The sequence below is a fragment of the Leptidea sinapis genome, chromosome 27 (assembly GCF_905404315.1).
Source record: "Leptidea sinapis chromosome 27, ilLepSina1.1, whole genome shotgun sequence".
NCBI classification, from domain to species: domain Eukaryota; kingdom Metazoa; phylum Arthropoda; class Insecta; order Lepidoptera; family Pieridae; genus Leptidea; species Leptidea sinapis.
This window is the reverse complement of record NC_066291.1, coordinates 6,105,431-6,118,800: the sequence shown is the minus strand read 5'-3', so window position 1 is coordinate 6,118,800 and position 13,370 is coordinate 6,105,431. Positions and strand designations below refer to the sequence as shown.

General features: G+C 36.8%; 1 protein-coding gene across 1 annotated transcript in view; it reads right to left on the bottom strand.

The window, feature by feature from the left end:
• Window positions 1–3,267: 3,267 nt before the first annotated feature.
• The window catches only part of LOC126972755 (metabotropic glutamate receptor 4-like), a 124,888-nt gene continuing 114,785 nt past the window's right edge, over window positions 3,268–13,370 (bottom strand). Inside the window, exons 13-15 of the mRNA XM_050819776.1 lie at window positions 6,314–6,465; window positions 5,067–5,175; window positions 3,268–3,642 (exon numbers count right to left, since the gene is read on the bottom strand). Of these exons, the coding sequence (XP_050675733.1) occupies window positions 3,437–3,642; window positions 5,067–5,175; window positions 6,314–6,465 (467 nt within the window). The 3' untranslated portion in view covers window positions 3,268–3,436. The remainder of the gene's footprint in view (window positions 3,643–5,066; window positions 5,176–6,313; window positions 6,466–13,370) is intronic.

Here is a 13,370-nt window from a genome sequence, read left to right as displayed (position 1 = left end):
AGAATTAATTTGGTACTAGCTATTTATAATTATACCATTAATTAACTGAATTTTATCACAATTATTAAATATTTCCAGAGCATTACAACTGGTTTGTCTAATATAACGAGAATATTAAATGCAAACTATTCTTGTTTGGATTTCCTATAGACGATGATTAAAAACTTTCATCAAAGGCCATTTGAGTTTAAATAACATTATTTACAACATTAATTCTTCATAAACATCTATCATCTTCATAAATATCTAATTGAAATTTTAGATTAAAGCTTCGTGTTTATTTATTATCAACCCAAAAAGATACCAACTAAACAGAAGTTTTTGTCGGATTTAAAATATGATTTACATGTTCAGCTTATATTTGAATACCAGCTTTTCTTTTGTTATTTATTAGTTATTTTTTGTTTTACTAAACTATGAGTATTGTTTCACACATATATATTTTAGTTCTCATTTTTATTTCTGTTCATAATTTTATTTTTAAAATGTTATTATATTGTTGAATAATAATTTGTTATTTTTTATTTGTTATTTGTTATTTGTTAGTTATTTAAATTTTTACTTGCGTTGCAACCAACCTCTGGAGTCTGCGGGAAACCGGCGTTGTGGCTAGTTTTACACCATAAAGCTGAGCAAACGAACTTTATGACTTTGTGTATGATTTTTTTTGTGTTTGTAAAAATGTTTTTGAACAATGTCAATTATCTAATCAATTAATATAATAGTTGCTAAAAGATTTTTAATACAAATATCTACCATTAATTAGAATTTTATCTTTAAAGTAACATTTTAAATTACTGAGCAGATAACGTTAAAATCACAGAATTGTATGATAAGTCATACATTTTGAGCACTTTGGTCTTAGTGACCGTAATTTAACACGTAAAATGTAAAAGGTTTAATTAAATAATAAATTTAAGTTGAGATAATTATTTATTTTATATATAACTATATTTATTAAGTATGTTTATGTTTGGACCAAATAACTGATAGATTCATAACTATTATCACTTTGTTTAAAAAAATTAGGTATCAAGAGAGAATATCTGTGTGATAGATAATAATTATTAAGATTATTTATATTACACAAATATAATTTGAAAAAAAAAATTATGAACGATGCGGGACACGAACCCGCAACCTCTCAGGTTCCGTGCGAGCGCTCTTCCATTGAGCCAACCGATGGAGTGACGTCACGTTCATAAATCTCAAACGTCTTGTTCAACTCTCAGGTTGTGGCTTCATCTACATCGTGGGACATATCGTTCATAATTTTTTTCCCAAAATTAATTTGTGTACCTAATCCCATATGTGAGGGTTATCACTTTAAAAAAAATAACAAATTATGTATACATTTTTATGACAAGATGGATATAGTTGATAAGCAAGTGTAAATACACTTTAGAATGGTTATCCCTAGTCCGAGTACTATCTTTGATAAACGAGCGTACGGGTCACGTGGTGTTAAGTAATCAGGAGCATTGCCGGCCTTTAAGGGAGTACGTGCTTTTGTTGAAGGTACCCATGTCGTATCAACCCGGAAACACCGCACTAGGAAGCCCATTCCACAGCTTGTAGGTGAAAGTACCTTGAAAACTGCACTGTAGAGGAACGCCACACATCCAGATGGTGGGAATGATATCCTAATTTTTGGCGAGTTGTGCGAAGGTGGAATTCAGCGGCAGGAATCAGGTAAAAGAGCATTTCGGAACAGTCCCCGTGATATATGTGGTAGAAGACACACACTGAAGCGATGTCTCTAAACAAAGCCAGGTGATCGAGCCGTTCACTCGGATGACTACTCCTATACTATCTAACTCGTAGGAGAACGGGCGGATCGATTCATTACTTATATTCCCAACGTGAATAGTTGGTTCTCTCCTCGATTAATCACTTGGTCCATAACACACGTCATACCTACCTTAATTCTATTGTTTCTATTAAATGGTAAAATTATATTTATTGTCCCTTAATGACAGTAATCAAAAGCATTTCTCGCAAATTCGTTTGTTAACAGTGCAGTGTAGGTACCAACTAACACGCTATGTTATAAAGTCAATGTAGGTACTTACTTAGTTCTTAGCGTGCGTTGCCCATAATATTACCTTTTAGGCCCCAGAAACTGTTATAATTTCATATTTACTATTGACATAATATTTGTTTCATATTATTCTTATAAATCACAACATTTTTTATACCTAACTTACCATTTTAATAATATTGTAATTAGATAGAGAGTACAGCCATAAGATATCAATTGGACTAGAAATTAAATCCTATTAATAATTATTAAGATTTTAAAATATCACTTATTGTGACTGATTGCTGAAATAAATATATTTTTATTGAAATAAAACAAACCTTATAACTATATTTACAATACTTATAATACGGGGAAGCATACCAAGAATACTGGCAGCATTTCCACGTTGGATAGCTAGGTAGCTAATTATGATATATTCAATTATCTCTAGGAACTTCCAGTGACCTCGCAAGAGTTGCCAGCGGTTACAAAACACGGGAAAATCTTCTGTGTTATTGGTACTGTAGAATAAGAACTAACCATTATATGAAAGTAGCAAATCTTGTATAACCAGCCTGCAATAAATGACTTAGTAAAGTGCAACTCACATTAGTTTCCGCCCTGTCCTGGCTCAAGGCTGCCCCCTATTCAATAATTATTTATTTAAGAGATATGTTACAGTACTTACATGATATGTACAACATCACTATGCGTCTCTCTTCACTATCAATATCGATATGACATGAGTTATTACAGCTATTGTTATTTACAGTACGAGAGCAATAGTTAACAGAATACATATGTCTACTGTATACAAAACTATGCTATCATATTCAAGAGAATTGATTAATCAATTAATTAAAAGTTCGTTCAAATGTTTTACTTTATTTACAAAATTTAAAAATATCCTGTAAAATTTAGTATTACGTTTGCACTATTACCATACATACCGTAACTATTGGCCTAAATACTAAATATTATGTAGGAGGAAGGAAAAGGGTAGATTTCCTTCCACTTTCTCCTCATTTTAGGAGACCTACTGTAGGGAGATTTTCACATTAAGCCTTTCGGATGGACGAAGGACGGTACATGAGATGTCTTACCATCCGATTAGCATATTTTTAGCCCGTATACTACTAAAGAACCCATTACTATTAAAGTTACCAGCGCTTTGAAATATAAGTAATTCATCCACATCTTCAAAATAATTACAATAGCTTATTCATCAAAATAATAACCTTAAACTTTATGTACAATCGACTCTATTACAATTTCATCAAGATTATAAATAATCATCTAAACAATAACAGGCTTACGTTCACGAACTTTACAAGAACAATACTTATTTCTTACATGTTTATTATTATTCTTATGGACAAAAACATCGCTCAATGACTTAGACGTAGCTCGTTGCTATAATACATCTGTTCGTTCTGACTTTTTTTCAGATTTTTCTATGTATTTGACCATTTTGTCATTATTTCTAAGAGATTTAACATTATTGTTGTGTATTTTGTCGACTGTGTCTTGTTTTTTGACAATATTTTGAACTGTTTGCCCGTTGGTAAGTTTGTTGTACTCTGTTGCGTCGGTTTGGGTTTCCTTGTCCGCACATGGTTCTGAAAATAGTAATGCCATTTATATTCACGTCAAAGTTTAGGTAGGTACATATTATTCTTGCCGAGCACATCTGTTGTCGATATCTTCTATTATAAACTTTTTTTTTTTATTTATTGTACACAATAAAAAACTAATAACATAGTATTTTCAATGATTAACGCGAGTGTTACAAATTTAAGTAAAACACTTTTAAAGGATTAAAACGCGTGTAATTGTAACTGTGTGAGTCCCCGTGAAAACGAGATCTGGAAAGGTCTTGAAGCGTCGGGTTAGTTAAATAAAAATAAAAATGTTACTTTACGTAATCTAATGTAAAATCACAATTAAAATTATGCTCGTTTTAATCCTTTAAAGGTGTTTATTTAAAAGTATTAAGAGAGAAAATACAATATAATATGAAGTCACTAAACACACACACACACAAGAAACCATGTAAGGCTTATCCGTGGAGACGAGATTGCTCTTAATTATTTACATTTATATTATATTTATTTTTTACATTAATTGTATTAACATGCCTAATAACACACATGATTACATTAAAAATTGTTTGTTTAATATTTACTTTGCCTTTTCCAGTTTTTTCTCAATACTTTCTAAAACGTTTGCAGGCAAACCATTTATTGTGTTTGGCAATAAATACTTCCATTTCTGCCTTCCATATGAATTATTACTTTTTAGTAATATGTATGTTTTTAAGTGGTTGCCGTGACCGTTTTATTAAAGCCTTATTTTTTGAGATTTCTTCCGTTAATACAGAAATTTTTATCTTATTCTACACATAAACAATTCTACAAAATTTAAAGAAAACCATTTTGTTACTTTTGCGGTGCTATAACGTAGGATGCAACAATATAATTAAAAATTAAAACCCAATCGGTCAATTTTAATCCGATGCGAGCGTTGGTAATAAACCACACTAAGCCGTGACCGAACGAATTACCATTCATGGCAAGATGAAGAATCTTAGATATATCTATAGAGCTTAAGAGTTTCTTTATTTCTTCTTTCATCAATCACGGCGCAGAACAGCGAGCACTTCCGATGATCCACAGATGCACGACAAATAAATCCCGGATGCTAAGCCTGACGCTGAGATAAATTACATCCAAAGAATACAAAAACCTAGTTGCTGCTTTTGTTTTGCAATTTATAATATATTTATGTTTCTCCTGAGTGCGAATATATATAAATATACGCTGAGTTTCGCATCTATAAAGTTGTAAGTGGATTGAATGATAATCTTTTTCGTTAATCTGATTCGCGTAAATCATAGCTAATTCTCAAACTGTAAATTTAAACCTGTAATTACAAAATTATTTATTCAAATGAGTAAGCTGGAGCTAAACAAATAATACAAGGCTAAAACAAAGTTTAAACCATAAATAAATTTTGCAATGATTATAATGTGAAAATTGTTTACTTTTGTAAGTCGGGTGCGGTAAGGGATGGGTCGGCGGCTTCCGGCTGTAGCGGACTGGCATTATGCTCTGGCGTACGTTCCTTTCCGGTCGAATCAGGATTATGTAAAGCTAGAATTGAATGTGGTCAGTTAGCAAATAATTTGTTGTTAGTTACAACTATTCCAATTTGAACTTTGGGACTTAACCCTGCATTGTATAGGTACAACCATAGCAGGATTAGCAAATTAGTACCAAATTATTAATGTTAAACTTCTGCAGCTCTGTGATTATTTCTTGTGAGTTTTTTTAATTTATCATAAGGTTCATCACTTCACTGGCCAAACAGAAAACAGAACTCCCCAATCCTCTTGTTTTACATTTTTTTTTTAAATATTTTCTTTTCATAATTAAATGTAAATCATGCCTGATCTTCAGTCATGAATGTTTATGGTAGTTAGGTTGTTATTCTATGGCGAATTTGTATTATAGCAGTGAACCTATTATTTTATCCAAATTCCCTAAATATATTATGCACATGGACACTCTGAGGTATTTATATTTCAGAATATTTCATTCGTGTTGTCCCAAGTTATTGTGGTCCCTGAATAGAGTTAAGAAGCCAGCAGAGAGTGCTAGTGCAAACATTAACTTCAATATCTTCTTGACATTTATGTCTAGCTTGATCAGGAGGGTAAACTTTTTAATAATACAGATCTCGCTAATAATCTAAGTAGTTTTTTAACAAAGTTTTACTGTAAGGAGAGTTCTATTTCTATTTAGTACTATGCCATTATTAAAATGAAGTGAATGCTGAAGTAAGCAACGCTTTACGTGTATTATTACATTATATGTTTTTATTTAAAAGAGCTTCGGTTTCTTGCCACTTCTCATAAAAGATAACTTATTCCATACACGTGTATAATTTTGACAATAATAAACCAGTGGAAGGCTCCTTTGCACAGGATGCCTAGGCTAGATTATGGGTACCAAAACGGCGCCTATTACTGTCGTGAAGCAGTAATGTGTAAACATTATTGTGTTTCGGTCTGAAGGGCGCCGTAGCTAGAAAAATAATAGAACATCTTACGTCTCAAGGGACGAGCGCAATTATAGTGCCTCTCAGAATGTTTGGGTTTTTTAAGAATCCTGAGCGGCACTGCATTGTAATAGGCCTATGAATTACCATCAGCAGAATGTCCTGCTCATCTCGTCCCTTATTTTCATTAAAAAAAAATCAAATCTTGATAGTTAGTGACCATCTATATACCTTGGGTGAGAAGAGACATACGAGCGTGACGCTGGCGCTGAGAGAGATGGTGACAGCCATACTGGTGATGCGCAGAGGAACATGGCTGGCCGTCCCGAAGTAAAGGGGCACGAACGCCAGCCAGATGACGCACGTGGTGTACATGGTGAACCCTGCAAGCCACATCATCAATCAATCTAAGGGCTTAAATTCACCGGGAAACCACCGGACCTACCATGAATTGTTATTCCCTTCCCTAAAATATGGTTGAGGTAGGCGATGACTCATGCGTCATGCTCGTGAACGGGCGCTGCTTGTGGTGACAGGATGATCCTGTTGCGGCTCGGCTGCAGATTCTTAAAAGTTACTATATGTAAAATTATATTTTTTATTTATATAATCCCTTATAAAATGCTCACAGAATACCTTTATTTATTTATGGTGTGTGTGAATGATGCAGCTACTGTACTCAATAACTTTTGTATTAATTTACATTTACTTTATTGACTTACTCTTGTAAAGTATAGTCAATGACTATTTGACGTTTGAGTATGTTTGTTGCATCGCTTTATATATGTCGCAGGGAAATAATAATAACAGAGATTTAGTCATTTCCCTGAGTGATTTGATCAAATCACGGAGTATGTCTAAAGAACAACACGATTTTATCGTTTTTTAAACAAATCCAGTGATTTGATCAACAATGAGTGACGCGACTAGAAGAACTTAGGATGTAAAAGCCCGTGAAGCGGACATCAGACTTGAGTCGTACCCCGACACGGACAAGTTAGGTGGAATGGGTTTCGTGGTTTTTATTCTAATAATATGGGCCCTGCGAAGCGGGCTTCTACTTGGCCCTTAGAGAAACTTTTATCTGTTTTGAGGTTAGGTAACATTAATTTTATTTTCAAGAGACCGGTGCGTTACCTTTTCACGGGAGTGGGGGAGTGAGCCAGGGGACAAAGGAAATCCCTCCCCCTTCCCCTCTGACCCCCCTCCACCTGCGACTCGATACTAAATTCTTACCAAATTATGTCTGAGTCTTACCAAATAAACCTTATAGATACCAAAGAAACTTTGCCCTGTACTTTCTCCGGGGCGTAAAAAGAATAGGGGAGTCCCAGGCCCATGGGTGTCGTAAGAGGCGACTAAGGGCTTTTTAGAAGTGGGAGAGTCACGCTGCCGTCTTATGACGTCAGCACAATCGGGCCAGACTCGTCCGGGTTAATTACCACACTCGCACAGAATACCGGCGTGAAGTAGCGGCCTAGTGCCGCAATGTTTCGCATAGGTTAGTGTCGAGGACCGGAGGCCATCCCTTCCCGCCCCCCCCCCCCACACAAATTATGAGAGTGGTCCGTAAAAAGATATTACCCCAGGAGGGTACCAGCTCTACCAGAGCCGGAGAATCCCTCCCCGAGCACTCTCGCTCGGGCCGCCCTTCGTATTCTGGGGTGGGCACAGAACCGCGCATGACCGAGGACAAACGAGGCAGTAACACCACGGCACCCCGCTCCACGCTCAACGTGGACTTTTGCAATATCAGGGGAATTCACTCCAATTTAATCGCCGTCCACCACCACCTTGAGACGGCGCAGCCGGCCTTGTGTTTCCTTACGGAGACGCAGATATCTCGACCTAGCGATACGTCATATTTAACGTACCCCGGGTACAAAATTGAGCACAACTTTTTGCCTCATGCCGGGGTATGTGTGTACGTTAGGGAGGATATCTGCTGTCGCCGTCTCGGCAATTTTGAGGGTAGGGACCTGTCTACTCTCTGGCTCCGCGTAGATTTAGACGACCGCGTCCGTATCTATGCGTGTGTCTACAGGTCCCATAGTGGTAACGCAGAAACCGATCATCTCATGGGCTGCGTTCAAGCAGCAATTGACGTCGTGCTTGCACAGATCCCCTCCGCTGAAATCGTGGTCTTGGGTGATTTCAACGGGCACAATGCCGAATGGCTTGGATCACGTACCACAGACTACGCAGGGCGATCTGTGCATAATTTTGCAATGGCGTATGGTCTGTCCCAATTGGTTGAGTCGCCAACGCGGCTCCCGGATGTGGATAGCCACATGCCGTCCTTATTAGATCTTCTGCTGACTACACATCCCGATGGTTACCAGGTCTTTGTCGACGCCCCTCTCGGAACGTCCGACCATTGCCTGGTCAGGAGTGTAGTGCCTATCCGACGCCAACGTCGCAGACCACCAGCGACCCGCCGCGTTTGGCACTACAAGTCAGCAGATTGGGATAGGATGCGTTCCTTTTTTGCATCCTACCCTTGGGGCAAGGTTTGTTTCCCTTCGGATGATCCTAGTGCCTGCGCCATTGCAGTAGGCGATGTGATACTGCAGGGCATGGATATTTTTATACCAAGCTCTGTAGTACCGATCGGTGGCAGATCACAGCCCTGGTTCGATGCGTCAGTTAAAGCAGCATCTGACTGCAAAAAACAGGCGTATCGAACTTGGGTTGCGGCGCTGGGATCCGAACTGCAAAGTTCTTAAGAGGAAATATAACCGTGCCTCCAGATTTTTTAAGCGGCAAATCGCCCGTGCGAAGTCTAAGCACGTCGTCAAAATCGGCGAGCAGCTTTCCAGTTACCCGACCGGATGACAGCACTGGTGATGCCGTATACACGGGCCATGCAGGTCTCTCTCGGGAAATCGTCGACCAGTGCCGGGAGAAACTTGTGTCTTCTATCGAGTCCTCTCTCGAGAAGGTCGCGGAATGGGGTAAATTGAACCTTGTCCAATTTAACCCCCAGAAGACTCAAGTTTGCGCGTTTACCACTAAAAAAACCCCATTTGTCGTATCACCGCTCTTCGAGCACACTTCTCTTAAAGCCGCGCCTAGTATCGGAATACTGGGTCTCGAAATCTCGAGCGATTGCCAATTCCGTGGCCATCTGGAGGGCAAAGCCAAATTGGCTTCGAAGAAGCTGGGCGTCATCAATAGAGCACGGCAATACTTCAAGCCGGCCCACATTCTAGCGCTCTACAAAGCGCAGGTCCGGCCACACATGGAGTATTGCTGTCATCTCTGGTCTGGTGCACCCCAGTATCTGCTCGATCCATTTGACCGCGTGCAACGTAGAGCAGCTCGAATTGTCGGGGACTCAGTGCTCTGTGAACGGCTGGATCACTTGGCGTTGCGTAGAGTCGTCGCTTCATTGTGTGTCTTCTGCCGCATTTATCACGGGGAGTGTTCCGAAGAGCTGTTTAACCTGATTCCTGCCGCCGAATTTCACCATCGCACGACACGCCACAAGATAGGATATCATCCCCACCATCTGGATGTGTGGCGGTCCTCCACAGTGCGGTTTTCAAGAAGCTTTCTCCCTCGTACTACAAAGCTGTGGAATGAGCTTCCTTGTGCGGTGTTTCGGGGACGATACGACATGGGTACCTTCAAAAAAAGCGCGTACACCTTCCTTAAAGGCCGGCAACGCTCTTGTGATTCCTCTGGTGTTGCAAGAGAATGTGGGCGGCGGTGATCACTTAACACCAGGTGACCCGTACGCTCGTTTGTCCTCCTATTCCATAAAAAAAAAAAAAAAAAGAAAATACTTTTTGTCATTTCACGGAACCAACTCTGGCATTTGGTCAAATCACTAGATTTGTTTAGAGAAATGATAAAATCATGTTGTTATTTTAACATCTTCCGGGATTTCACCAAATCACTGTTTTTATCATATCCCTGCGACATATATATTGTAATTGAAATGATTTGTAAAACGAAGAAGGTGTAAATGTTGATTTAAAAGAGTGGCAATAAATTTCTTGCTACTTCTTCTCATTAACTCAACCCTTTAAGAAGTGGCGGTAGATTCAATACGAAAAAAAAAATTTTTTTTGACATTCCGTTACATAAGTGTCATTTCCGTAACCTACATGAATAAAGTTATTTTGATTTGATTTATTGCGATTCAATTGACATACATAGGAGCTGTATATATATTTTGTTGGTAGCGGCGACTGGTTGCGCCAACGTGGTATCCCGGTGATATGTAGCCCTAATAGAGGCTTCTATTTATTATTATTATTCGGCTGGGAGCAGGGAAGAGAGTTATCTGCATACGTTGAAATGTTACAATCCACCATTTTAGTTTTTTGTTATTATTGATCCGTTGCTGTTACTTTCTTGTTGATTTTTGCTAATATTCGAATTCCAATGTCTTAATATTCAAAATAGGATGTGACATCACTTACTGAATTTCAAAACTACCATCCATTCCAAAAATAATGACTCAGACCTGAGAAGAATGAGCGCAACAAACTCAGCGGGCTTTTTTTCGTCAAAAAATATGTTTACAAAGTAATATTGTACAATTAAACTTATTATTTAATAGCCTGAGGGCGGTCGCTCCATTCCCAATCTGTGGAAAGTCATCTATGTTATATTAACCTTTACCACACCAAAGTTTTTTAACAAATCTTTTGATTATTATCGCAACATCGCAAGAGACTTACTAACTCGAGCTAGCCGAGTAGTAGTAACAAGTTTTTGTCTGTTCCTCGTGTTAACATTGTGTTTATCACAGTTTGTAGCAAATTCCTCAATGTGCCTATAAACATATAGAACATTATCAAGAATATATTGAGAAGCAACAGTCATATTATTTATTTCTTAAAATTTTTCTCTTAATGATTATTTATTATTTTCTTAGTGATTATTGTGGGTAGTTGTTGATTTCAATTATGAAATCATAGCCTGGGAGCTCTAAGTAACCTTTGATAGATATCAATTCACTACGAAAAATCATCAAATTGTGTGGATCACATCATAAAAGAGGAGCATATTAACAACATGATGGATAATATTATATATAATAGATAGTTTTGCCATAAATACGGCAAATTCGGTCTATTCCGACAAATCATCTTTGTCTTATACAGACGACAGCGATAGAAGAATTGGGAATACAAAATTTATACGTAAAATATTCAAATAAAAATGTTTGGAAGCCCTGAAATATTGTTTACATTCTTAATCTTGTCTCGTTGGCCTTCCATAGACACAGATCACCAATCAAGATATCGTTCGCATATTGACGACTGCCTGTCACGCATTTGTACACATATAACAAGGTTCTGTCCCTGTTCCGACGCCTGCAGGTTATAATGGTTTTTCATCAGTCTCAGTTCTAGTCGATTCTTACGTGCTCAATGGAATTTCCACCTCAAACTTGAATTCTCATATTTTTCATTTATTTTTCAAGTGAAATCTTTTCGTGTTGAGTACTTTCCTCGAACTATTAGCTAACTAGCTTGTTTTAATGAAGTTTTCACTTGTCGAGTCCTCAGCATATAATACCGTTTCTTGTTCTTCTTTTAGTCATTTGTTCCTCATTATTCTATAGAGCACACTAGACTAACTGATCTCTTGTTGCAGTTTTTTTAAGCACAAAAAACGTATATATAACTCTCATTCAGCAGTCCTGTTCTTAGTGCAATGCATTCTACTAAAAATAATTTAAATGACAGTTTCAATACGACATAAAAACTGCCACCTGCCGCTAATTCAAAAAGCTGACGGCTCTTCAGGAGACAGACTTACGGCCGTTCCCAATATCCAGTCTATCTCCGGTTGTAGCTTACTTGAGATAAAAATGGTAACTTCCTTGACTTTTCTGTCCCAATAAACTTACCGACGGTAATTCACCTTATCCATCCACGCCGTCTGTCAATGGAATGACGTTTAGCTAGATAGACCAGCGATAGAGGTCTGTATTGAAATTCAAATTCACGCATCACAATATAAGGCGATAATGACTTATTACTGACAGTAGAAGGTAAAAAATCTCTATCTTTGGTAGTTTATTGGGAACGGCGGTTAAAGAAGAAGTCATACTATTTAATTTAGTATAATATTATCGTTTAATTTAAATCTTTGTTCTTAATATGTCCCCAGTCCCTCGTTACGCGAGTAGACCCGCACTTTATTCTATCTTATTTTCGCCCTTTCCTATTACTTATTCCCTCGAACGACATTTTGAGATGCCCGAGTGAGATACTGTCACACTCCTTTCACATATTAAACAGTGATAAATTATTCCTTTTTATATTCATGCTGTAAATTGCTCGGCTTCCGTAACGAATTCATTATATATGTAGTAAATATGTAGGTACTTTAATGGAGATAGGAACGATCATAAACTGCTACAATTTTCTGGGACATTTCAAATAATATCAATTACCGTTGAAATTTGATGAATACAAATTCACAACAATGAAGACAAACTCTTTTAAATCTATAATAAGTGTTTTAAACTAAGATGTAATTGCACTTAAAGCATAAATAGAATCAATTTCTATATTCGCAGATTATCGTACTATGACACTATCTTCATCGGATAATTCTCCCGATAATTTATTTTTGCTATCTATGGTCAGCCTCACTACTGTCAATATTATATTTATATACAATGGTGTTAACATATTATAAGAATGAGCTTATATTTTTTGCTACTCGTAGAACTATTCCTAGCATGCAAATATATTACTTAATTCAATTAATATAAGAGTTTCTTGTCCATGAATTCCTTAACACTATAAAATTATAAGCATTCAGCAAACTATATAGCTTATTCTTAAATAATCTAGAATTTTAATGCTTCTCGGTAACTTATTATAAGTACGAACACAATTACATACACAACTTTTATTACATTTAGTTATTTTGAGAATATCATGTAGAGCGAGTCTTTGTGGATCACGTAGGTTCCGCGGATTTAGATCATTAACTGATTTCCGTTATTATTTTTTCCGTTACATATTACGTTCCGTTTTAAGAATACAACATTCAACGTATTTTAACTTTATCACTAGAAACAAGTTACCGTTATTGATCTCAATTTACAACAATTATTTCTGAAGTTAAAGCTCGAAATGGAGAACCAAGCGAAAGAAATTGTAACTAAATTAACGCAAAAAATTGACAAAAAGCTTCAGCCAATCATTCAAGAAAATAAAAACTTAAAGATTGAAATAAATAATTTGGAAAATTTATTTTCTACTTTACTATTATCTACTTTAGTAGTTTGGTTAGAGAAGGATAGAAAGAAAAA